The sequence below is a fragment of the Schistosoma haematobium genome, chromosome ZW (assembly GCF_000699445.3).
Source record: "Schistosoma haematobium chromosome ZW, whole genome shotgun sequence".
In the NCBI taxonomy this organism is placed as follows: Eukaryota; Metazoa; Platyhelminthes; class Trematoda; order Strigeidida; family Schistosomatidae; genus Schistosoma; species Schistosoma haematobium.
Window position 1 is genome coordinate 13405112 of NC_067195.1, and position 26111 is coordinate 13431222.

The 26111-nt window shown below is 34.1% G+C and overlaps 1 protein-coding gene across 1 annotated transcript in view; it reads left to right on the plus strand.

Moving 5' to 3' along the window:
* MS3_00010303 (uncharacterized protein) overlaps nt 1-26111 on the plus strand; it is a 123154-nt gene extending 97043 nt beyond the window's left edge. The window contains exons 15-22 of the mRNA XM_051218665.1: nt 1464-1741; nt 6153-6222; nt 7630-7953; nt 9005-9313; nt 12145-12534; nt 14825-15042; nt 19920-20268; nt 24387-26111. Coding sequence (XP_051070445.1) covers nt 1464-1741; nt 6153-6222; nt 7630-7953; nt 9005-9313; nt 12145-12534; nt 14825-15042; nt 19920-20268; nt 24387-24559 — 2111 coding nt within the window. The 3' untranslated portion in view covers nt 24560-26111. The remainder of the gene's footprint in view (nt 1-1463; nt 1742-6152; nt 6223-7629; nt 7954-9004; nt 9314-12144; nt 12535-14824; nt 15043-19919; nt 20269-24386) is intronic.

The following is a 26111-nucleotide window of genomic DNA, read 5'->3' on the forward strand; positions in this document are numbered from 1 at the left end:
CATGGCTTAAAGTAGGCGAATGGAATTAAATTGGAAGTTGACACTACAAAATAATAGGGACGTAATTGTAACAGTGAGGATGATAATAATATTCGTAATAACAGTAATAAAGGATGATATGAGAAAATACAATTATTTGGTTGTTTAAATCGGTAAAGAAAGGGCGTCATACGTTTTATTAAATAGTGTTAATATAATATAAGCAGTTATAACAATAACCATAATTTAGAAATATAAGTTTGATCTAAAAGAACAATGAAAGGTGTTATTTTGTGATCACATAAAACTTGGGAGGGATGATGGAAAGTGTTTATAGATTATACAAACAAAGCAAAAGACCCTCCCAATTTTTCAAACAATTTTCTTTAATTGAGGCCAAAGTATAATAGTAAATGGATTTATATCAAAGAGTTAGGTGAAATAAAAATTTGTTTTATCTCACTCACATTAAGATAAAGATGACGACTAATTACTGCCTCTAAGTGACGTAGAAGCTTGTCATTCTTCTGTCTATATATAATACAAAAAATTGTACTACGATCTACTGATGTGTACCCATAATATGTCTGATATTGGCGCTGATAGCTAGTTTCAGGCCCTTAGATTGACAGATTTCTTGTTTTGTGTTTTGTGACATCCTTCTTCAAGTTTATCAATTCAGCATTTCCAAGAGTCTATAAAGCACAATGAAAACTTCAGTGTGTTGTTATTTCTGGAATTCAGCATTTGTTTTATGGACTAAAGTGAACAACACAGTACGGAAGGTATTCCGTTCAAGGTATGCAGGTGTGCATGAAATACACACTTGCCAATTGGACATACTATCAAAATATGTTTCCTTCTTCTCGTGAGACATGAAAACAGTATTGATTGTCTTTTTAACCTTGGATAGTATTTAATGAGTAATTATTCTAGGTTGGTTTCACTCAACTTTTCTAGAGTATTTTCTTAGTTAGCTTTGCACTTATTGGATTTTTTCTTCTGCTACAATAGATCTACAAGGCGAGGAGGCTGTACAATTTTTATACCCGAACTATTTTAGACCATTTTGTCCATGGGAAGGTAGTAAACTTGGACGTGTTAACTGTCTGAGATGCATTCTGCCTCCATCTCTTTACAGTCAAAACCTCCAAGTTGCCCTCTTACTTCAAGCTTTATACTTTCGGTTTTACTACTCCCTGACAGAATCAGTTTAACATGGCAGAAGATCATGGAACAACTACCTCAGATAATAAACATTCATTGAATACTCAAGATTGTACAGAGCAACCACTTTTGTTAAAATATCTCCTCCTATTTGTACTGATGCAAAGTGTGGGGAATTGAAATGACGCACATTTGTACCATATGCTATATTGTCTATCATTTAATATTTGATTGATACTAATATATCAAATACTAAGTGAAGTAGAGTATTTATGTATATTCCTGTCATATTTTGCTTTATTTTTACTCCACTTAAGGTCAAACTGATCTTAAAGCGCCTACATCCGGTCGGTATTATTCACTACAAGTACAAGTTAGACCAAGTCAAATGCCAAGCTGTCTTAATTTAGAAACACTGAATACTCAGTTCACATTAAGAGTAATTGGTGAAGTGGATGAATATCCAGATTATATAAAACAGGTGAATTATGTACCAATTACAATGAAAACAACTGAAACATTAAGTGATAAAAATAATCATGTGAAACTATATAAAATTGAAAATTTACTACCTGGCCGGCGTTATGAACTTCAAGTGAGTATGTGTTGTGAAACAATCATAAGTTTTTCTGTTCCGCAGTTCGCTCACATCTATTATATACTACATATAGCTAATGCTTTTAGGTACGTCCAGCTGACGGAACGCACATCCTGGATCCTACTGCTAGCAACCATCCATCTCTGTTTACTTGTAGCTAGTAGTTATCGTTAGTAATGACATTTATATCAGTTAGTGAATTGATTATCTTGATATAGTATTATTGATAAGTCTTGTCGATTGAACGCTATAATCGTTTCCTAAGCTATTCTGGTAACCCGCAAGCTAGAACTACACAGCGACCTGAACACCAGAGAGAAGACGTAAAGTATGAGAGAAATACTTTACTCCAAGGTTCGTTTTTGTACAGAAAACATGGGTATTTATAGATGTTAACGTTTGTTAAATCAACATCATATTTCGGCCAATCCGTTAGCGACATATTATGCTACTGGCCAATAGTAGCACGCCACGTTGGAATTCTAGAATGCTCCATCGTGCTGTAATTCGCTAGGACTCTTCGGCTCCTTTTGGGCCACTGGAGGCTCCGTTGAAGTTCTCCGAAAGCCGACTCAACAATTACTTCGCAAAGACTGAATAATTACAGTCCAATTACAAATGATTACAACTATCTTCACATGCTGTTGAATAAGTTAATGGATATCTAGACTCAGTAGCCCAATGTTCGATCCGAAAGCTACTGAGTTAGAATCTCCGTGTGAAAGTTAACACTGAAGGATATAGGTCCATCCAGCTGACAAATCACAAGTAGGGTCAAACGCACCTCGTAAATTCTACTGAAAACCAAATATCAAAATACTCAGGAAATAAATGTATTTCAGCCGTTAACACATAAATCATGTGAATTAAAAAGGAAAAAAGAAAAAACCTAATTAATGTTCTCTTTAACACTTTAAGGAAAATCTGATACGACTATCGAGTGGTTAATGTGTATGTGTGTGTTAAAAAACGTTTCACTGTATTCGTTAAATGTATTGACTTCATCGACATTTGCGAACTTGTATTTGTTCCCTCTATATTTTCCGAATGAGATGATTATTTTTTCACATCTCTTAAAATCTTTCCAGACTAAAACAACAGTACTTAAGAAATGGACGAAGATTAATGACCTTGTATATATATATATATATATATATATATATATATATATATATATATATATATATATATATATATATTACTGCATTTTATCACTTTAACCTATTTACAACAACATGTATTTTTGGCAACTCTGGACCTAGGTTTCATGCCAGTCTGCTCTAGTCAGCAAGATATACATGAACTCTTGAGGTAACTGACGCTCGAGTCGAATCCAGATCACCTTGATTTGTCAGTACAAAAATCAATTGGTTGTCAAGCTAAGATCACTCTGTAATATAAACTATGGTATTTTGTAACCCTCGAAATCTCCCCATAGTAATGATAATCGTGTGTTGACTAGTGACTAGTTTCAAGTACCTGTGAACAGTGAAGCTTAATTATGTCGAGTGTATGACAGTTGCACACCAATCGCATTGGAAGATGATCGTACATTATTGCAAATCGACTGAAGTTAGATGGGTAAATCTTTTGATTATATGGATCCGGTGATCTAAAGAACTTGCAGTTCTTGGGTTTAATTTTCAGTGCTTCCGCGTATGCTCACTGTTTAGCAGTCCTATACTAGAAAGAAATAGGTATCCAGTGTTTTCTTGTTTCCATTGATTGTTTAATGAGGTCATTATATGATGAAAATAATAAGAAATCAATTTATGAAGTGAACGAGAATAATGAACTTCAAGGTGTGATTTTTCATGGTAAAAAATAATTTGATGTATTGTTATTCGTACTTTTTCCTGCAACATATAGTTGACCGTTCCCACTCTCTATATTAAACATAACATTCATGATCAACTATAGGATCAAACCTACTTGTACAAACACAACAGTATGTAAGGTCGCTTTATTTGTCGAGGCCCTTAATTACCTTTACATTTGGTTTCATAATTATTCTTTGCCGTTTTTTATCTTTAAGTTAAATGTGATGTCATCTGTCTTAGTTGACTACAATCGAATATTTCTTAAAAAGATTTGCTAATTTCACAAAGTTGTTATTATTGCATATTATCACATCAAACCATTCACAATAACAATTATCTAACCACCTGTACTTGTGTTTCTGACGTCTATTCTTTGCTCACTGATGACCAGCTTCAAGATCCAACTCATGGATTTCAAGTGAGAAGCCATAAATATTGGAGTTACAAATTGATTGAAGTTAGACATTAACACTATTGAATGACGGATCATGTGTTCGCTTGCCAGACCAAATGTCTTAGGTTCGACTCCTGGATATGGGGGTCTTAGATGTGCACTGATGAAAAGTGCCAGTGATAGAACGAAACAGCCTTTCAGTGTTTCCAGGTTTAAAATGTTGTATAGATAAGATTAGCTTGTGACTTGGTTTCTCATTAGTCTCTTATCCGTCTTTTAATTTCAAATTAGTCTAATGAATCATTTGTTAAGTTAAGCTAATTCCCCCCATAAGTATAAACTGCGTTTCACGACTCTCACTGATTATACACGTACATTTTGATAAATAAATGAACTTGCTCATGGTACTGATTATTTAATGTAAATACAATTTTGAATCTTTTAAAAATAAATCCATCAAAAAACTTTTCACTGTTTAAATATCTTTTTACCCTAGTTATTAAGTGACCTACAATAAAGTCCATTAAATGAACTGAACATCTCAGTATGTAACACTGAAAAATTCAGACTATACCATACTCGTACAAACACACTGTCATTGCCAATATTAAAAACTACAGCTCATTGATCACTGAGCGTTGATTAGTATCATGCTAGTCTATTTTTCTTAGTGATAATCAAATTCTTTTGATAAAGTTACAATGTGACCACTTCTTGAATCGAGTAAGGGACATCATTTCCCTTGGCATTAAGGTAGACTTTACTGACGATGAGTGTCAACTGGTACGAAATGTAGATCAAACAGCTTTACCTATGCAATACGTTCAGCCGCCTAACATAAAAATTACTTCCCTTTCTTTATTTTGGTCAGAACATTTGTGATTCAATCAACATTTCAGTTTTTCCTAATAACCAATCTATAAACTGTTTAATACATTTAGATATAAATTTTGACAAAAGTTCATTCGACACTTTATCATTCATCATTTATATTTGAGTTAAAAACCCTTTTCCCTTTGAACATAAGAATATTTATGTGCATACAATCTTCGTTTATGATTTATTCATTCGAACTTTTTGTTTCAAAGTCACCTTGGAAATGTCAAACACCAAAGTTGCTTTTGAACGTCTCCTTTCATAATTTATTAAACTCCATACTGTTTTCATAATATATCTATTTCTTACATTGAATACATTTCGAAAGTTAAAAATTCTAACCGATAAGAGTATGATTCATTTAAACGACCACATATTCTTCTTTCCAATACTTTATCCATAGATTTACTGGGAATAGAACTCAGATGCATTAAACACCATCATTTCAACTGAACTTATTGAACTATTTAATAGTAGTATAGATTATTTCACGAAATATTTGATAAGAAGCTGTTGCAAAGTCGATTTCGAACTAGAATGCTTACGATACAAACTGGACCAATTATGCTGTGACGATACATACTGTTTATTCGTATGCTTAAAAAATTGAAAAAAGGAAACGAGTGTTCACTTATGTAAATGTTGACGCTAGAAGTAGGATATTAAGATTTCTCAGCCACTGAACAAAGTCATGAATAGTTGGTGATAAATGTTGTTTTAGTCCCCGCTAACATTTCATATTGTCATGTTACGTCACTGTAAAATATTGTGTAGTTCATACGTCACATGAAGCATAACACTTTTTCTTACACTTATTATCGTGATGCTTTTAAAAAAATTGGTCAAAATTAATCACTCGAGAAGATTGCTAATCAATGAATATTCTAATATTCGAAGTTCCTCATTTTGTTTGAGTCTTTTAATTTTTTTAAAAAGAAGTTTTAGAAATTCGATGGACGTTTTCATTTCATCTTTTATCAGAAGCGATTAAATCTCGGCTATATTTTTACTCTTTTATCAAATATACATTTGTGTACTCGCTTTCGAGCTACTTCCTTCTTTTTGATTGTTAGTGGCACTCCTACATCAACTGGCTGATTCGAAGTAAGTGATGAAAGACTTAAAAATGTGACTTGTAAGTTAAAAGTTAAACACGTCAACTAGTAAACCAGCCCTCCATAAAATTATAATTATCGTCTCTAAGCACTTGGTAAATGTTTTTCTTTTACCTGATTTGTAATTGAACGTCACGTGTTATTATGTTATTAATTATTTTTTATTTCATGTCGTTTGTTTTAAATTTACTCCCAAACAACAGGCGGAAGTTATTTACGCAGAAGATTTCAGAGATAAAATTTCCGAACCTGTCCGTTTATGGATAGAAGATGGTAGGTTGATTAAGATGAGCAATTAACTTTTTTCATAAATATTATAACACCTGAGAGCAAGTTTCCTACTTCAACCCTGAGAAGAAACTTAATTCTCTGTTATTTTCCGTTATGGTTTTTCTTAATGCATATATGTTGACTTGTTCGCCTTATAATTGAAGACGTTGTAGAATTTCTATTTATCTAAATATTAAAATATCAAATGTACAGTAATATCATTATGTTTGTAAAATTTGAATTCTGTCGGCTTTGATAAATACAAATTAACAGTGATGACTTGTTGGGTAACTAATCGTCAAAAACGTCTAGCCTTGTGTGTCATGCAAAAACATGACGTAATAAATTAAAGTATTATCTGTAAGATTTTGTAGTGTCTCGTTTTAGACATTCAGAATTGAACTGTTAGCTTATGAAACCCTCGAATGAATGCTTTGATATTATCTGAAATTTGAGAGAAATAGGAGGCACTAGTTGGTTTTTTCTCTGCACTCATCATACTGGGATGTAAATACATGGAGTTGAATAAGTTTTTTTAAACAAATGCTCGTAGTTAGTGTTCTCGTATGTTTTATGAATCTGTAAGTTATTCTCGTCAGTTGAGTAGATTGTAGTTTTAACCGTAACATTTCAAGTCCTCACATAACAACAGATCACTTGACATCGCTTAGATGAATTTAATCTCAATAGCAATAACATAAATCTGTACATTCTAAACTAGTTAAGTTATTTCTAATAAATAGTAACTCGTTATTGACTTCGATTGGTCGAATCATACAACTGAGTAGCTAAATTGAGTATTTGTGATTTAATAATGGATGACCGAAATTAATCATTATGAAAAACTGTAGTATATGTCACAACGTTGTAAATTTCAGCTCCAAGAAACTACATAATTTCTGCAAGGTTTGGATGTTCACTCTTCAATGAAGTTACTCAAATCATCACATTATATGTATGTCAGAATATGTTAGACATACTAATCAGTGGAATAGATCTCTGTTTAGAAAAATATGATATGCATTTTGTTATATCTTAGCTGTGGACAAAGGAAAAATCACTGTGAACATATACATTGGTGGAATCAAATCTATGAAATAAATTAATTAATACGAATGATAGAGATTTACAGATAAGGTAGACGATTTCGATGGTGATATTTCATCTGAGCTTGATAGTTTAATTGTGAAGATTTCGTCATACATTTTGGTCAACGTTATCATCGCCTACTTCATATAGAAATAAAATAACTGAAACGCTTACTTCTACATAATGATGCCGTCTAGATTGACAGGCGCAAACCCCATAATGGAAATATCCAGATCTTAGAACAAAACACCACCAAAGTTTATGCAAATACCACACTTCCTCTGAATGTAACTTCTCTTTTTTCTCTTTTTGTTATTGTAGAAGTACATGTACAAACTGAAGAAGTGTTTATATCACCAGGTGAACGTGTAGTTATCAACTGTACTGGATCGGTTGGACCAAATGATACATCACAAAAAAATTTAGAATGGAAGTTATTTGATGGTGGTCGTTTACCAGATGGTAGTCGTTCATTAAAAACACAAGAAGCACAATCTGGACCATTATGGTATGCAATGGAATCGTTAATATTTGATCCTGTCAATAAACAACATGGTGGTGTTTATGCTTGTTTCATAAGGCCATCAATATCGGAGCTAATGAATAAACCAGCAATATTGCATAAGGTCACTGTGACTGTTAGTGGTATGTGTTACACTATAAGTTTTTTTTAATGAATGACTACTATTATTTATATCAGTTTAACTCGATATTCAATCAGTTTTAACCAAACTTAGGAACTAAAACGAAAGTGTATGTGTGTGTGTCAGTTCAGGTTACTACATCTCATATCAGAAGACTCAGAGAAAGAATAAAGTATTCACTTTAAAGACAATAGAAAAGAAAATATTGAAACGAATGTATCATATCAAAAAATGACCAGTTTGTAATTCATTTTGAACTAAGACTGTAAGAGGCAATAAGGGGTGACTATAATTGTTGCTATCTGAATTGATATAATCAAATGTCTTTGAAGTCTATTATTTCCACAACCCCATAGTGATAATGATCATGTCTGCACTAGTGATTAGCTTCTAGATACAATTCTTGGAGTTCTTTAATTAGAAGCCGTAACCAGTGAAGTCCAACCGTGTTGAGTAAGGGACACTTATCTACCTCAGACAATGGGTGAGCCTTTCATGAAATTATGAAATGATTGGAGTTAGACATTACCACCGTTGAATGCCGGCTCAGTGGTTTAGAGGTTAAGCGTTCTCGCGTGAGATCGAAGGCCTTGTATAATGTTCTCGGCTGCGAGGTTGTAGACACACGTTGTTGAGGAGTCCCGTGCTAGGATGATACAACTGTCCAGTACTTCCAGGCTTTCAAAGGTGATATAACTAAGATCAGTTCATGATTTAAAAACCATGAAAATGGTTTGAAGGTTCGGGACTCGTAGCGAGACCTAAAAGTTTTGGATCCATTCTTTTGCGAAACCGTGGGTACGTACTGCTGAGGGGTTGCATACTAGGATGAAGTCGCTTCCTGACTTTTATCTTCACTGAAACCAATTTCTATCGATTACTGTCTGTGAATTAGGCTCATAAATGTCAGATCTAATCAAAATTTATTTAATTCAAAATATCGGTAAACTGACTTGTATGCTCCTGTACCTTAATTATTCATCATTTTCAAATATTTATCATCAACATTTTTACATAATTATTGTTCTCTATTAATTTCATGCGTCTGATAGATTTGGAAATTAATGCTAATTCGAAAATCGTTGAATTCGGTGAGAAAATTATAATCACATGTCGTACAGCTAGTCCTGGACAATTGGATTGGATGCTACCATCTGGTGAGAAAATTGAAATCACGAATGAAATGAAATCAGACGATGATAATGATGATCAACCATACACTATAAAAGATGAAAACGACGATGTAAAATTGTCAATTAAATTAATTATACCAAAAGTTAATTTGAATAAAGTTGGCAAATATACATGTTTGCACTCACCATCAAACAATAAACAAACATTTAATTTGAAAATGAAAGAAGGTATGTTCCTCTTGTTTTTAATGAGTGGTTAAATAAATGATTGATCACTGAGTAACAAACAATGACATGTTCGTCTAGTCCTCCCCTTTAATACAGATCAAATTTTATTGATCATTTTGCAATGTGACTACCAGTCTAAGTAACTTAACATCAGTTTGGGCAGCCGGATAGTATCACTAGCTCTAAAACTTAGTCTGACTCATAACCACGTAACTAATGAATAAGTTCATTAAACTAATTAAAATTTTTATAGTTTTAATCACGAAATGATCTTAGCTAGAGCACTGTTGAAAATCTTGTTTCGTCCAACTATAGGGTGAGGGTTGTGTGATACCGTAAATTGATGGAAGCTAGACACATACAGTATTGGCTGGTGATTCTGAGGTCTAGAGGTGAAGAGTTCTCATGAAAGTCCGTGAGTCCTGTGTTTGAATGCTGGTTGCGGGCCCATGGATGGGCACCGCTGAGAAGTTTCATACTAGTACTGAGAAAGAACATTCAATGCTTCCAGGTTTACAAAGATTGTCGTGCTAAAATCATTTTGTTATTAAAAGAATGAAAGTTCCATATTCTCCATAAACTCCCCTATACTAAGTCAAAATGAGAAAACTCGTCACTGTGTACACTATATTGAACAAAAAACATTATATTTAAAATGTTGTTTGGAATTGATTGTCATTGTCTGTACATTCAAAAGTACATTTTCCTTCATTATCGCATGGAGTCAGTAATAAACACAATTCTACTTCCTATGTATTTCGTAACTCTAATGGGATTGCTTTATTCGGATTCCAATAGTTTCTGATGGTGCTTTATTAAATTTCAAGTACTTAATGTTAGATAATATACACATCCAAAATCAATTAATTGTGACTTGTAATTGTTATTCAATGATCTATGAATCAAAGTAAAGCTATATTGCCCAACTGATCAGATTTTTGAGGACTAATTAAGATTTGAGCGAAACCCCATACGTGAATAAAAATACCTTTTAATGTATTTTAAAACAAAGTGAAAACTAAGAAAAAATCTATCAATAATTATTCTCTGAGATGCTTAAAATTGATAAGCTGATATAATGGGTGGATTAAAATATTTCCATTTTCCATGATATACTACTATCATACGATTGACCACCGAGATTATGCTATGTTTATATTAGATACTCTAATCGATGTGTTATACACAGACTGGATCACTTCATACCAGATGCAGGATTGACGACCAATAATAGGGAACCAGAGGATACAGACTGAACAATACTTCATTCATTACACTTAGTAAGTCCCGAGTAGAAATCAATGACAGAAAAGGAAATAGCATATTGAATAGTTAGTCAGCTAAATATCTGTCTATACACGACCAATGGCTAATCACAGCATACTTTCACTTGCTGCACATCACAGCAAGATTAAGGTTCAATTTGACAGATTCTTGAAATAAAGATGAAAATGTGGTCATATTCTATGTATATTTGTAGATTTTAAAAAATCTGTTCTACCGAGTATAATATATTCCTGTCTAGCACAATATTGTACTTTGATGCATATCATTCATCTTTCAACTGTTCCACCGATTTTAGTGATTATAAATAATCGACAAGAATCATTAAACCTAGGTTTCTTTCTAAACTTGGCATTCGTCAGAGAAGCATATCTTTAAGATGCATTCGGTACGATTGGAATCTAAGTGAATCCTTTGTTTGCGTTTTGGTGCATGAAGAAAAAAATCCCTTCCAGCATAAGTCTGAATGTCCTATCATCAGTGTTACACGGTGATTACAGTTCAGAAGTGGCATGTATCAACTTTAATAGATTACTGTTCATTTCCATTAATTGACTATTAAATTTTTGAACAGTACAAAAAATTCGGTACTTGCACACAATTATTAGTATTTCAAGATTGTCTATTTAAGTTGAAGAGGGATAGTTATTTGGTGTGACAACGAAACATAAACATCGGATGTACAGGTCAACTAGAATAAATTAAATCTGCTCGAAATATACATACATAAATTAAGTTATTGAGACGAAAGCGGTGGTAAACAGTTTTCCTGATAAACGTCCGAACTAAAGTTAACATATATCAGTCCTATCCCCCTTCAAATTACTTCTCATCCCTAGCAATAAACTGATCTCATTATGTAAAACATTCTGTATTATCTTCAGAAGCTAAGCTTTAATGTTACTTCATATAAATCTCTCAACTTGATATGGTTTGTTAAAATCATATACTCACTGTTATATCTAGAAGGTTGTTCTTGATATACCGCGTATGACGTGAGCACTAGAACGCCAGAACCCTTCCAAGTCGCAATGAGAAGACAGAGGACTAATGAAAGGAATGTTATTCCCAGACAGTGCCAATTATAGTACAAAATTGTCAGGTATTTATAGTTTTTAGTAAGAACGGAATCATCATTACAGTCTTTCAATCCTCATACAGGGGGTTATTAGCATTGTCCAGTCGGGAAGCTACACATAGGAATTCTGGGATATTCTTCCAAAAGGTGATTGGATGAAATATCTTCGGCTCCTTCTGTGCCTCTTACAGCTTCCTCAAGTACCCCAGTGGTCCGTCGTCACACTCACATTGTGTTCTCGAATTTAATTCGTCAGAAATTACCCGAATAGTGAGTAGAAGATCAATGTTTTTTATCAATACGGTCAGTCAACATATGCTAAGGTTATACAATCTCTTTGAATTCTTTACAGCACTCACTAAAACGTTTGATCCACCTAAAGAGAACTGATTTTTTTAAATGCATTAGCCTATATTTTACAAAAAGATGTAGTCTTCAACATTTTCCCTATTTATTTCCTTTTTCCCAGTTATTAATTTGATCAAATCCCCTGAAAGTTCTGATAAACCTGGAAAAACTCTCATCCTTGATTGTACTGCAAATTTGGGTGATTTACATCAATCAGTTGTTTGGTATAAACGACCAAGTTCAAATTCACCATGGTTAGAAATCACTGAAGCAATACAAACTATTGAACATATTACTATACAACAAAAGAATCCTGAAGAAACATCATCATCAGGTGTTTGGTTGTCAGAATTAAAAGTAAAAAATTCACCTGGAATTATTGGTGAATTTATGTGCGCAATACAAAATATTCAGACAGCAATGAATATTGACCGAATGGAAACTGGCAGTGTAATGACGAATGATTTTTCTAAAGTTACACATGCAACCATTAAAATATCATTGAAATCTGGCAAGTGTAGTATTACAAAATGTTTACTAATTTGTAAAGGATTGTATTCTTCCAGATATATTGATATTAAAGATTAAAATTAACCAAACTCTATTAACATGTATACATTCTGAGCAGATTACCATACAGTCACATGTTTTGGTAAAGTTAATTTATTATCTGGTAGTGGAATCTGGGATACGTGTTGTATCCTATTTGAAATTCGTCATTTCGATAAACCTACATTATAGTGTTGGTATTCACACTTGTATTTGAATCTGGAGCGTTGCTCTTCAAACACTGATGTATTATCAACTAAACTACTAGATCCAACTAACCACTAACATGTTCAATGAGTACAAATCGTTTTCTTTTCCTGTTATTTATATTAATAGTTGTAACCGAACATTCAGTAGATTTGTAGTTAGTAATGAAATAAATAATTGAACTAGTTAGTTATTTATCATAGTAAGTGCTTGCATTAATATGTAGGTAGTATTTGTCATATATTGACCTCAGTTGAGAACCAGGAAGCACTGATAAGCTGTTAAACTACTGTACTCAATCATATAATAATTTGAGGTTTCAGTGAAGAAAAATCAACTAGTCAGGCATCAAACTTCATCTCTGTAGGAGAGTACAGGACATTTCAAGTAGAGATTTTGTTTATTTAATATAGTGCTGTTGTAAATTGTTAAATGCAACCGGAGATCCATAATCATTATTTCAATTACATTCATATAAGATTGACAAGTCTTGATAAAAACGAAGTTTGAAAAAAGCGGAAGCATTAAAGTTGGATAATGACCAGGAGTGGGATCTATAATATATGTATATATACTTCAGTGCTAATATCCACTTGTGTTTCACATAAAAAATTGTATCCACCGTGTTATTAAGCTGAAATAACCATTGATTTTTTCAACGGATAAAAAAGTGAATTTCCAGTCGTTGAGATTCAAAGCTACAATGGAAAAGCAATATATTTTTCTTAAAATCTAATTATGCGAATCCACATTTTATCGATTAGATACAAGCCCTACCTAATAAATTAAATTGTTCATCAAGGCCACATTTTTTAATTTTACAATATGATAAGAAGGAGAGTACGGTTTTAAGTATCGTTTTGTTCTTTAAAATAATCAAATAGGTTTCACTATGATGAAGAACTTTGTCAAGTTAAAAGTTTCTACACTTTTAATTAAATGTTTCGTGAAACTTTACTGATATTATAAATTTTCAGTTTGGGATTGTGGAGTTCTAGTGAGAGGCCGTCACTAGTGGAGTTCAACCGTGTTGGGTGTGAGGCAGTTACCCACCGAAGATAATGGAAGATTGTCGCGCAACATCGCTGATTGATTAAGGTTTGACATAGGAAAGATTTATCGTCATCTCCAAATTACCGTGTCTGAACATGTAAATGGTTGCAAAAACTAAGAAAATCAAATGACCCAATATGAGATTACAAATATCTATCCTTATCTACTACCAAATACAGTTGAAACAGGTCATTAAATTGATCTTAACACGGCTTTTGTGGTGTTGTACAAGAGTGAAAAAGGGCGTATACTAATGTTTATATAAGCTTTGACAGTGCGAAAATCCACTTCCCCTTTATGTATCCAAAAACATTTTGTTCTCACCTTTAACCTACCCTGGTAATATAAGCTTATTATTCAATTTTTCATATTATTCTCTTTATTATCCTTTTATCCTCTTAGCCTCCATTTCTAGTCTAGTTGACCTGTTATCTTTATATATGAATGATTTTAACAAGTATATGTGTGATCAGATTGTTCGAAATGTGTTGCACTGATACATCACATAGTTCTGATAATCTTCGTCTTCGTAATACACTATCTAAATTTATCAAAGGGGCTAAGTACTTTGAATTTCTTAGAAGGCGACTCTGTGCACACAATATTGGTCATAATTACTCAATATATAATCACTACAAATTTTAACGCTACTTTTAGATAATTATTTTTCAAAGTTTCAATGACGAACTTTTTTTTACCTAGACCACCACTGAGAACCTGGAAGCACTGGGTGACCTTTTCTTCCTAGTCTGAGACTCCTTGGCAGTGCAAATCCATGACCACATATCCAGGAGTCAAACCCCAGGACTTTCTGTCGAGAGTTCAAACAAATGACCTCTAGAACATTGAACTGGGGTCCAACAGTGTTATTACCTAATTTCCAGTTAAGATCAGTTCGTGATTTAAAATATAGATATTCCGCATTCTATACAAAACCTCATATTACTAAAAATTATTTTTCATTGTCAATATACAAATATTTTTAATTATAGTTTTGAAAATACTTACTCCAACAAAATTGGAAAACGGTCAGATTAATGTACATTGTCAAGGATATCCAGCACATTCTAAAGATCGCTTACAATGGGTTTACATTCCATTGAATACTGATAATAATCCAGATAAAGTTATTACGATTGTACATTCCAATCCAAAAGATGAAGAAAATGAACATGAAACTGATGGGAATACAAAGTCATTGGAAGGAAAAGTTAGTACAGTAATATTTCTTTATTGTGTTATAACTTATCAAAGTGTTATATTTCTAAAAAGTATAGATTCTTGCATTATTTTGGAACGCATGTGATGGTTTCATTATTATAAGAGCAGCTGTATTGTCTAATCCAACTATTGATTATTTCGCCATTACTACCTGTATAATCAGTGATCTAATATATCAGTGACCGATAAACAACTGTCTAACCCTTAATTCATATCGGTCCTCTAGCTACTTTTAATTTGGTGTTCAGTCAGAAGAAACTAGTAACGAAGTAATTTTTTTATTTTGTAACTGATCAAGATAGAACTAAACCATACTGAAAGCCTTGGAATAAATGAAACTGATCAATCAGAATGATTTTATGCTCGATTTTTAAGACGGAATTACAGATGGCCTACTACAGGATCTCATTTTTTAGCGATAGTTTGTATTTTGACTAATTTAATTGGTGGTCCCATCGTAGATTCCTTGTAGAATACTGTATTAATGACAATGAACATCTTTTTAATGTTGCTGTAGTCAGGAAATGGATTACAGAAAAATCATAGTGTTCAGAGATGAAGTTTTCTCTTTAGAGGTATTAAGCGTAGAATTATTATTTATCATTTATTTATTATCTACCAATAATAACAAAACTCCAAGCAAATTCATGTGAATAATTTTATAAGCTTTTGTCACTTTGTTCAAAGGTATGCAGAGACATAAGGGTAGAAAAGATAGATGTGGTTTACTCCAATGAGGGCACACACCAAAAAGATAGGGCTGCTAAGTGGTGAGGATTGAAATGGCGATTTTTCAACATCATGTGTAGATTATTTAAACTTTTATACTGTTCGACAAATTGATATGTTTACAAAATATTCAAATTTAAATTGTTTGCCATTTCACAATTTTCCACGACCCGTTTGAACGCATGCAACTATCTCCTTGTACTTCCTTTCTATCATATTATTCTTGGATCTCTGGACTAAATTTCTTGTTAAAAAAGCAATTAATTTTCATGCATTCAGATGAGTAACGTCAATGAGTTGGTTAAACCCTTTATTCTAACCTTTACACCACATTTTTTGTTTTAGGGAAATCTTAAACAACTGAAATGTAAACTTCCCATAATGTAACTTGAAGGACTAAATAGTTGCGATCTCCTAGTCTTGTTAGTCTCTCGATTCAAAAATCTTTGAAATAGGTCGTTAATACTTTGATTTCTTCTTTATTCTCTAGAGAGACTTACTTACTTACGCCTGTTACTCCTAATGGAGCATAGGCCGCCGACCAGCATTCTCCAACCCACTCTGTCCTGGGTCTGCTTTTCTAATTCCATCCAATTCTTGTTCATTTTTCTCATGTCTATCTCCGTTTCCCGGCGTAATGTGTTGTTTGGTCTTCCCCTTTTCCTTTGGCCTTGAGGATTCCATGTGAGGGCTTGTCTTGTGACACAGTCGGGTGCTTTCCTCAATGTGTGACCTATCCACTCCCAGCTCTTCTTCCTAATTTCTTCCTCCACTGGAATTCGGTCTGTTCTTTCCCACAGTAGGTTGTTGCTAATAGTGTCCGGCCAACGGATCCGAAGTATTTTGCGTAGACAACTGTTAATAAACATTTGTATCTTCTGGATGATGGCTTTCGTAGTTCTCCAGGTTTCTGTCCCATACAGTAGAACTGTCTTGACATTTGCATTGAAAATTCTGATTTTGGTGTTGGTTGGTAGACAGTTGTTTTGAGTTCCAGATGTTCCTCAGTTGTAAATATGCTGCTCTTGTTTTGCCGATCCGCACTTTCACATCTGCATCAGATCCGCCCTGTTCATCAATGATGCTGCCCAAATACGTAAAGGTTTTTACATCTTCCAAACGGTCTCCGTCAATTGTGATTGGATTGGTGCATACTGTGTTGTATCGGAGAATCCTGCTTTTCCCTTTGTGTATATTGAGACCTACTTCTGCTGAGGTTGCTGCTATACTGGTCGTCTTCTCCTGCATTTGTTGTTGCGTTTGGGATAGAAGGGTCAGATCATCTGCGAAGTCTAGATCGTCTAACTGCATCCTAGATGTCCATTGTATCCCGTGCTTCCCTTCAGATGATATTGACTATCTTCTGAGACACGCCGTAGTATCGAAGAAGCTAACATGGTGCTGTTCCGTCCACACTAGCAAATGCTTTTTCGTAGTCAATGAAGTTGATGTAGAGTGATGAATTCCATTCAATTGATTGTTCCACAATGATCCGTAGAGTTGCGATTTGGTCTGTACGCGATCTATCCTTACGGAATCTTGCCTGTTGGTCACGAAGTTGGGCGTCTACGCAGTCCTTCATCCTGTTTAACAATACCCTGTTGAAGACTTTTCCCGGTATTAAGAGAAGAGTGATGCCCATGTAGTTATCACACTTGCTGAGATCGTCTTTCTTCGGTATTTTGATCAGGAGTCCTTCTTTCCAGTCTTTTGGTACTTGTTTCTCATCCCAAATCTTATTGAAGAGAATGTGGAGTATCCTTGCAGTTGCCGCCACGTCTGCTTTTAGTGCCTCTGCTGGATTGTTGTCTGGTCCTGCTGCTTTGCCACTCTTGATTTGTCTGATGGCCATGCTGATTTCTTCAATTGTTGGTGGGCCAACATTGGTTGGGAGGTCCGTGGGTGCTGCTTCGATGTTGGATGGGTTCAGTGGTGCTGGTCGATTCAAGAGTTCTTTGAAGTGTTCTACCCACCTGTTTTGTTGCTCTTCAATGTTGGTGATTACCTCGCCTTCCTTGCTTTTCACTGGTCGTTCTGGTTTTCGGCGATTTCCAGAGAGTTTCTCTGTCGTGTCATACAGTTGTCTCATGTTTCCTTCTCTTGCAGCCTTTTCCGCCGTTGTTGCTAAATCTTCTACATATTTACGTTTGTCGGTTATGAAGCTCCTCTTCACCTAATTGTTTACTTCTGTGTATTCAGCTTGTGCCTTGACTTTTTCTGCTCTTGTTCGGCTGGTATTGATTGCTGCCTTCTTGTTCCTTCTTTCTTGAATCTTATCCAGTGTATCAACAGTGATCCATTCCTTGTGATGGTGCTTCTTGTGAACCAGGACCTCATGACATGTTGAAGTGATTGCCTCTTTGATCCCCTTCCAGTTGCTCTCCACAGTAGTTCCTTCTCCATTGAGTAGATCATGAAAGGCCTGAAACTTGTTGCTGAGGACTATCTTGAATTTGTTGAGTTTGTCAGTATCCTGAGGAAAAGCCGTATTGAACTTTTGTGATATTGTCCGCCCCGTTGTCCAGAACTTCTTGAGTTTCAATTTCATCTTGGCGACCAGAAAGTGATAATCTACTGCTGTATCAGCTCCTCTCTTGGTTCTCACGTCCTGTATAGACCTCCTGAACTTTTTGTTGATGCAGATATGGTCGATTAGGTTTTGTGTAGAGTGATCCGGTGAAGTCCATGTGATTTTGTGAATGAGTTTATGTGGGGAATATAGTGCCGCCTATGACCAGTTTATTGAAGGCATATAGGTTTGCAAATCTCTCACCATTTTCGTTTCTTTCTCCCAGTACGTGTCGTACCATGATTTCTTCATATCCAGTGTTGTCCGTTCCAACCCTGGCGTTGAAATCTCCCATCAGAATGGTCAGGTCCTTTGTTGGGCACTTCTTGACGATTGACTGCAGCCTATTGTAGAATCGATCTGTAGCGTCTTCACTATAGTCGTTGGTAGGCGCATAGCATTGGATGATGTTCATTGAAATGCCCTCTTTCTTTGTTTTGAACGAGGCTTTGATGATCCTTGGTCCATGAGATTCCCATCCTATAAGCGCATTTTGTGCTTGTTTGGACAGCATCAATGCAACTCCTTGTGTATGTGGTGCATTTTCTTCTTCATGGCCGGAGTATAACAGAAGCTTTCCTGAAGCTAGTCGTTGTTGTCCAACTTGTGTCCAATGTGTTTCACTGATCCCAAGTACCTCTAGGTTGTATCTTCTCATTTCTGCAGCAATTTGGAAGGCTCTCCCGGTGTCTCACATTGTACGAACATTCCATGTACCTAAATAAATGGTCGCTCTGGTTGTCAGAAGGGGCATCGGCCTCGTAACTTCCGAAGGAATTCGGCTTTCATCATGAGGCGTCAAAATTCTTCTAAATGAAGACCTTCTGATTCCCAGGGCAGAGTTTAAAAGGTTTGAATAATTTTTTCTGGTTAGCGTTTTTTTAGCAAGTTAGTTTTCTACAAAATGGGGTCGCTAACCCCATGCAGGACCCTCTTCTTTTATCCGGGTTTGGGACCGGCAGTAGACCCCGGAGGGACTCCAGGCGGAGTTTCTAGAGAGACTGCTAGACATTTTTATTTCCTACACTTAAACGTATAAAACTGTGTCATAAAAATTGAAAAATTGAAGTAACATTGACATCTTCATTACATTAATAAATCATACTTTTGATGCTCGGCTCAGTTGAAGTATGCTTTTATTGGGGGATACCGATATACATAATGAAATCGCCTAATAGGAAACAGCAACCGTCGACTATTGAACAAAGAATATTGTCATAATTTTTTCTCAGCAAAATAAAAATTTGCTAACTGATCTCAGTTAGAGTACTATTGGAAATCCTGGGGCACTTTTGTGTTTTTTGTTCTGCTTTTGGGTTTCTCATCATTGACCATCTACGAGCCTACCAGTTAGTGAATCAATGATTTCCAGTTCCTAGTGTAGGCACTTCATTACTATTTTATCATCCACTGGTACAATTATAACTCCGATCTTTGTTGAATAGAGTTTATAAATTAAACCAATCCCTATCAACACTCAACTAAAATAATCATTATTTGAAAATATGCTTCAGTTTATATCAACCTGCTTCAAATTAGACTCTATACATACTTTGTTAAACAATTAGGAAATTGATGAAATCGTCAGTTTAGCATTTCAATTAACTGATAGTATACCAGCGACTTGGCCAGGTTCAACTGGACCTCAGCAACTTGTACAATCAGAACTGATTGAACAAGAACATCAACCAAAACAGATGTATACTGCAGAACGTTTAAGTTTAACATTTGATAGTAAATATGCAGAAAACGTTGCCGGTGGTATTCTATCATGTCGTTACATAAGACCGAAAGGAGTTCTTCCAATGGATTCAGATGAAGCAGCAGAATCAATAACGAAAGTTACCATTCCTCAAACTAACGACGATGATGACGAAATAATTGAGAAGAGTGAAATTCCCATGAAGGAATTATTGGGTAAGTCAATATCTATATACATATTTCATAATGAAGTTCACTTCTTATCACATTCAAAACAGTTTTTTACTAAAGTACATCAATTATCTGCGCGCCCATTAGACGTAACCTTTTAAATCTTACATTCATTTTTATTGATTAAATCTTCCAAATGATGTTTAGTACTGCAATGTATCAGTCTCTTTTGGGATAGATAACAGAGATGGATAGTGGCTAGCTGTGGAATCTAGGACGCGTGTTTTGTCCTATTTGGGACTCTTCACTAACATCAACTTTAGGATGGCGATTCCCAGAAAATTTAAGTCTTTGGTTTGCTAACCAAAAGTCCTAACTTTAGTTAGATAATAAGTTTTACAGAACGTCATCTCAATTATTGATTTGCCAGATAAAAGTCTGGCCTCTTAACTCATTGGGGAATATGCGACCTACAGAACTGAAATTTTACAGTATCTTTCTATCAATAAACATATTATATTACTTGATCGAAAAACCTATTCTACTGATCAACCGTCTTGTCTTTGATGACCGTTCGTTTTCGGTGAGAGGTGGGTCTTGTGTCAATAATCTGGTCTTGTGAGCCACTATCCCTCATCCACATCATACCAATACGATTATTTATCAATCGGTATTCTACACATTCATTATGTGTTACTGCTTATCAAAACCATACTAGTGGTATCAAGAGTGAGATCTAAACTTAAACGAGTATATCTTAGTGGATTAGGATTATTCAGAAGCATAATATTGTAACGTTCGGTTTTCCCTGTGTACACGAATGGGACTTCAATTCACCCTAGACGAATATCTACACTAGATTCACTCCCAGTGTCTATTCTACAGGACATCAACACAACTTAGATCAAGAACACGTGGTTGTCCTGACTAAAAAGTAAGTATATTTCCACACCGAAAACCGAAAACAATCCAATAATAATAATCGTAGGAGAATATATAACACTTCTAGTACATGTAAGACTATCTACTAGTCTGACTAAACAGACAACTACTCATTTTCCTCTCCCACACATCACATAATATAAATAGCCATCGAAAAAAGTTTTAAAAAACACTCCATACTTCAGTTAATTAAGGCTATAGTGTAATGAGAAGATCAAGTTATTCTGAAAAATATAACGTATTTGTGCTAAACTTTTAGAACAGTCTGATCATAGATATAATTGTCTGAGTCAGTGAAATAATAGGTCAAACATATATAAACTGTGAATTCATTTAGAATTTATAGGTATCATCACCCAGGTTTGATTTGATAATTTCGGCCGTCCAGTGCTTCCAGGTTTTCCATGGTGGGTCTAGCTTCAATTGACTCATGATTTCAACCTGTGAAACTTCGAACAAATTGAGCATTGGGTAGATTGTTATAAATAAATAGTATATTTGTAATATCCCAATGAGTAGAAAAATTAGATTTTCTGACGTTTCATGGCTTAGTGCAAGTCACTTCTTCAGAGAATAAATAACCAAATTAAAATTAATCCAAGTTTAAATAGTACAACGGTCAAGGTGATTCATAAGTGATATGTATGTAAATTAGTGTGTATGTATGTGTGTATTGTTTAAGGATGAAAAATTGTGTGACATTTATGGTGAGAAAGGATAGAGCACACATAGAATCCAATATCTTCACACACGACATTATTCCACGAATTTGGCTTAGATATGTAGATGATACATTTGTTGTGATAAAAAAGACTCATCTAAGATCTTTTCCAAAATGGATAAATACACTTTCATCTCCCATCAAATTCACGAAGGAAAATGAAAATGAACATAGTGAGCTACCATTCTTAGATTGCTTAGTGAAAAGAAATCAAAATGGAATTCTAAATCTATCCATCTACCGAAAGCATACACACTCTAATCGCTATATTGACTTCCATTCAGCACATCCTTTCAGTGCTAAGATCTTGCTAGCCTTAAATCTTTTTAGAAGAGCTAACAAGATCATCACATCAGAAGAAGACAAACAAAAGAACAAGAATATAATTAGTATCTTACAATTTAATAATTTTCCTATGAAGATTATCAGTAGTATATTAAAACAAGACGGCTTAATGCGTTATAATAATAATTCGAATGAAATTCCATGGATTGGTACTGCAGCTTTACCATACCGTCATAGCACAACAGAAGAACTCCAAAGAATCTTAAAACAATACAGAATTAAAGTATATTACAAAACAACGAACACACTTCGAAATACTTTAGTTCGCTAAAAAGATAAAATCCCTTTCATGTCTACACAAAACTGCGTCTGCAAATTAGGTTGTATCGACTTGTGATGCCTTCTATATTGTAGATTCATCTCGAGAAATCTTGACTAAATCCAAAGAACATATTAGGTACACAATGAAACCTCCTAACAATTTCGTAGAATTGAATAAACTTCAAATTAAACCGGCAATAGCTCACGCCATCCTACTGCTCTCATTGGAAAAGAAGGCCTTACCATACATTCTACATGGACTATCTATCCTAGCCATTCAGTCTGATCGTAATTACAATTCATACCATCATCTTACAAATTAAACTCTATCCTTTCTCACCATAAATGTCACACAATTTTTCATCCTTAAACAATACACACATACATACACACTAATTTACATACATATCACTTATGAATCACCTTGACCGTTGTACTATTTAAACTTGGATTAATTTTAATTTGGTTATTTATTCTCTGAAGAAGTGACTTGCACTAAGCCATGAAACGTCAGAAAATCTAATTTTTCTACTCATTGGGATATTACAAATATACTATTTATTTATCACTTAGAATTGTTTACTTGAATCTTCCCATTGATGTTTAGGACTGCAATCGATTATTCCGTCTAAATGTCAAGCTGTTAACTTTAGCATGAGACATGAACGGAATATAAACACTATTTTGAGATCCCATAGTGCTTGTACCATCGGAGACTCTTTGATAAACTCAGCGTCGAAGGTCAATTGTCTTGGTGTCACCTTTTCCTCTGATCTGTCTTGGTCTTCCCACGTTTTATCGTTATCGAAGAAGGTTTTCCGTCTGACCTACTACATAAAGAGATTGCATGCTCTTGGAATTACTCGTCATTTACTCTTACAATTTGTCAATTCTTGCATATTACCTATTATTCTTTACTGTTCTCCATTATTCTTTCCTGGGATTTTGAGAAAAGACTTTGCTGTATTGCGAAGAGTGCTGAAGGCAGTTAGCAAGATGTGTGGTGAATCTTTCGAGGTCATAATTAATATGGTTGTGGATAGACATTTAAGATCATGCAAACTCCTGGCAGGTGTTATTTTATCAGATACTAGCCATCCCCTTCACTCTTATCTTTCTCCTTGTATATCTTCTGGTAGAACGAGACGTAATTACATTAAAATCCATCCACACAAGGAAAAGTATAAAAGTTCTATAATACCTTACCTAGCAAATATACTCTGTGACGAACAGGTTGTTAGAATTAACCTAGTCAATAACTTACATTCTTAACATGTCTTTAATTTTAAAAAGTTTGTACAGTTTTTTTTGGTTTTTTTTAAAAACTTTTTTTTATTTCTTTTTGTATTTGCTACTGCCTTTTTGTTCGTTGTTCAGTAAGTAACTTGTTGAAATACCCTGTGCTGAGAATTCTATATTGTACCAAAACATAATATTGAATAAGGCCATTAATAATAATAATAATAATAATAATAATAATTCTCTTGGTGGCATATATGCATCCTGTGCGAACTGTCTCGATATTTCTTTAACTTTATAAGCAAAGATGGATAGTGGCTAGCAGTGGGGTGCAGGACGTCCGTTTCGTCTTATTTGGGACTCGTTAGCTGGATGTTCACTCTGGGATAACGCAGTTGCATTTGAAGCGAATGGTACTGGGTTCAAATCCCATGCTTGAGATCGTGGATGCTCACCGCTGAAGAGTTTCATATTGAGACGAAACAGCTATCGATTTGTTATAGATTTTCATTGGTTCTTCAACTTGGATCGATTCGTGGTTTCAATTTTGGTTTACGATTAATGATAACAATACATGCCATATGCATAAACCTTTACACCTTTGTTTTTTCTATTTGTTTCATTAGTGTTTTTATGTGTAATTATGATTTTCCAGATGCAAAACAGGGTGATGACAATGACAATTTATCAATTTTGAAAAGTTCTCTCGATGAGGAACCAGATGACCTACAATCAGATGATAATAGAAATAATACAGAGAAGAAATCGATTTCAATGTTACTCTACATGAATCTTGTGGCTTTATTGATTATTTTTATGCGTAATTAAAACTTTCCGGCTAATTTAAAGCCAGAAACACACGGAAAGATTTTTTTAAGATGGAAATTGATCACATCACAGTAGTCAAATCATGAACAGTTACTATTATTATTATTGTTGTTATGGTTACCATTATTATTACTTTAGCTTCAACGCATCTTTTCTTTCGGTTTCTTCTCTTATGTTCCTTTTGATTGATTATTGTTCTCGTTGTCATTAGTGTTATTGTGTTTTTCTTGTCTTCGTTATTTTACTAAACTGTATCCTCGACCGCCTCTATTACTCACTGCCATATAAATATATACACGAAGAGAACTTATTTGAGTGTAAGTAGTTGAATAGATATTAGATAGGCGTCATTCTTTATGTCTCTTCTAGTTATTTTTAGTGGTTCCAGACCGAATTTATTTTATTAAACTAATCTATTCATAGTCTTTAGTTGAATATCGAATTTTATTGCTTAAACACTCATTTGCTCCTATTGTTTCATCCTTTTTTATTTGAAACTATCATCTCGTTTGTGCTACGTCCACTTCCCCTCCCATACATACCTCAAATCCTTGATAAGATTAATATGCTTAATCTTGGTTCTTTTTTCGCTGTTTACATTAGTCGAATAGATCCATTAAAGTTATGTATTTTCCAGAAAAAAGAACAATTTGCTTCCCTTGTATTATTATAAAATGTCATTTTACAGTACAATCTATATAGCTGATTGTGATTTCTTTCAATTAATATTTATTTGTTTATCCATTCATTTTATTTCCTACTGCTCCATTTTAGCCTAGAAAATAATTAGCATTCCGTGTCATGAATAGAGTGTTATCTTATTAGACAGATAGATAGGTCAGTAAGATATATATATATATATATATATATATATATATATATACTTCGGTGAGACACCTTTTTGCGCTTGCATCATTGCTGTTTGCTTATTCCACGAATCAATTTTTTGTCTAAAATGTTTCTTATCTAACATGACGTATTTATCTGTTGCTTGTTGTTTATGTGAATCAATAAACAAAAAACATGATCCATGAAAAGATTAAATCGTGTCGACTGTCCTTCATATTTTTATCACCATCAAATAATGCTTTAAATGTTTTTACCATTGTCAGTCACATCCTCCCTGTTCATTAGTGTTCGCACTGTTCTCGTTTCGATTGCAGTTAAAAATATTTGTGCAAATATTTACATACCAGAGATCATAAAACCACTACTATTATTATTGTCATTATTGTTATTATAATTCTCATGATTCTCAGTTATGCCATTAATAAGAATAAATAGCCTACACTCTTCTTTTCTGATTGCTCTTTTGTCGTTGTTTTTATTATAATTACACCTGTTTTGCTATATTCTGGAAATCGGAACACCAAAAGAATCATCCAAGTGAAGTACAACTTAACAATAAATTAATCTTATCACCCTTTTAATTTATCGCTGGCTATTTTCTTCCTTTCCAGTGGGTAATCTTTATTCTGATTAAGTCAACGAACGATTATGCGTTAAATCATTTTGTCATTTATTTTTTATGTGAATATATCCGTTGGCGTAG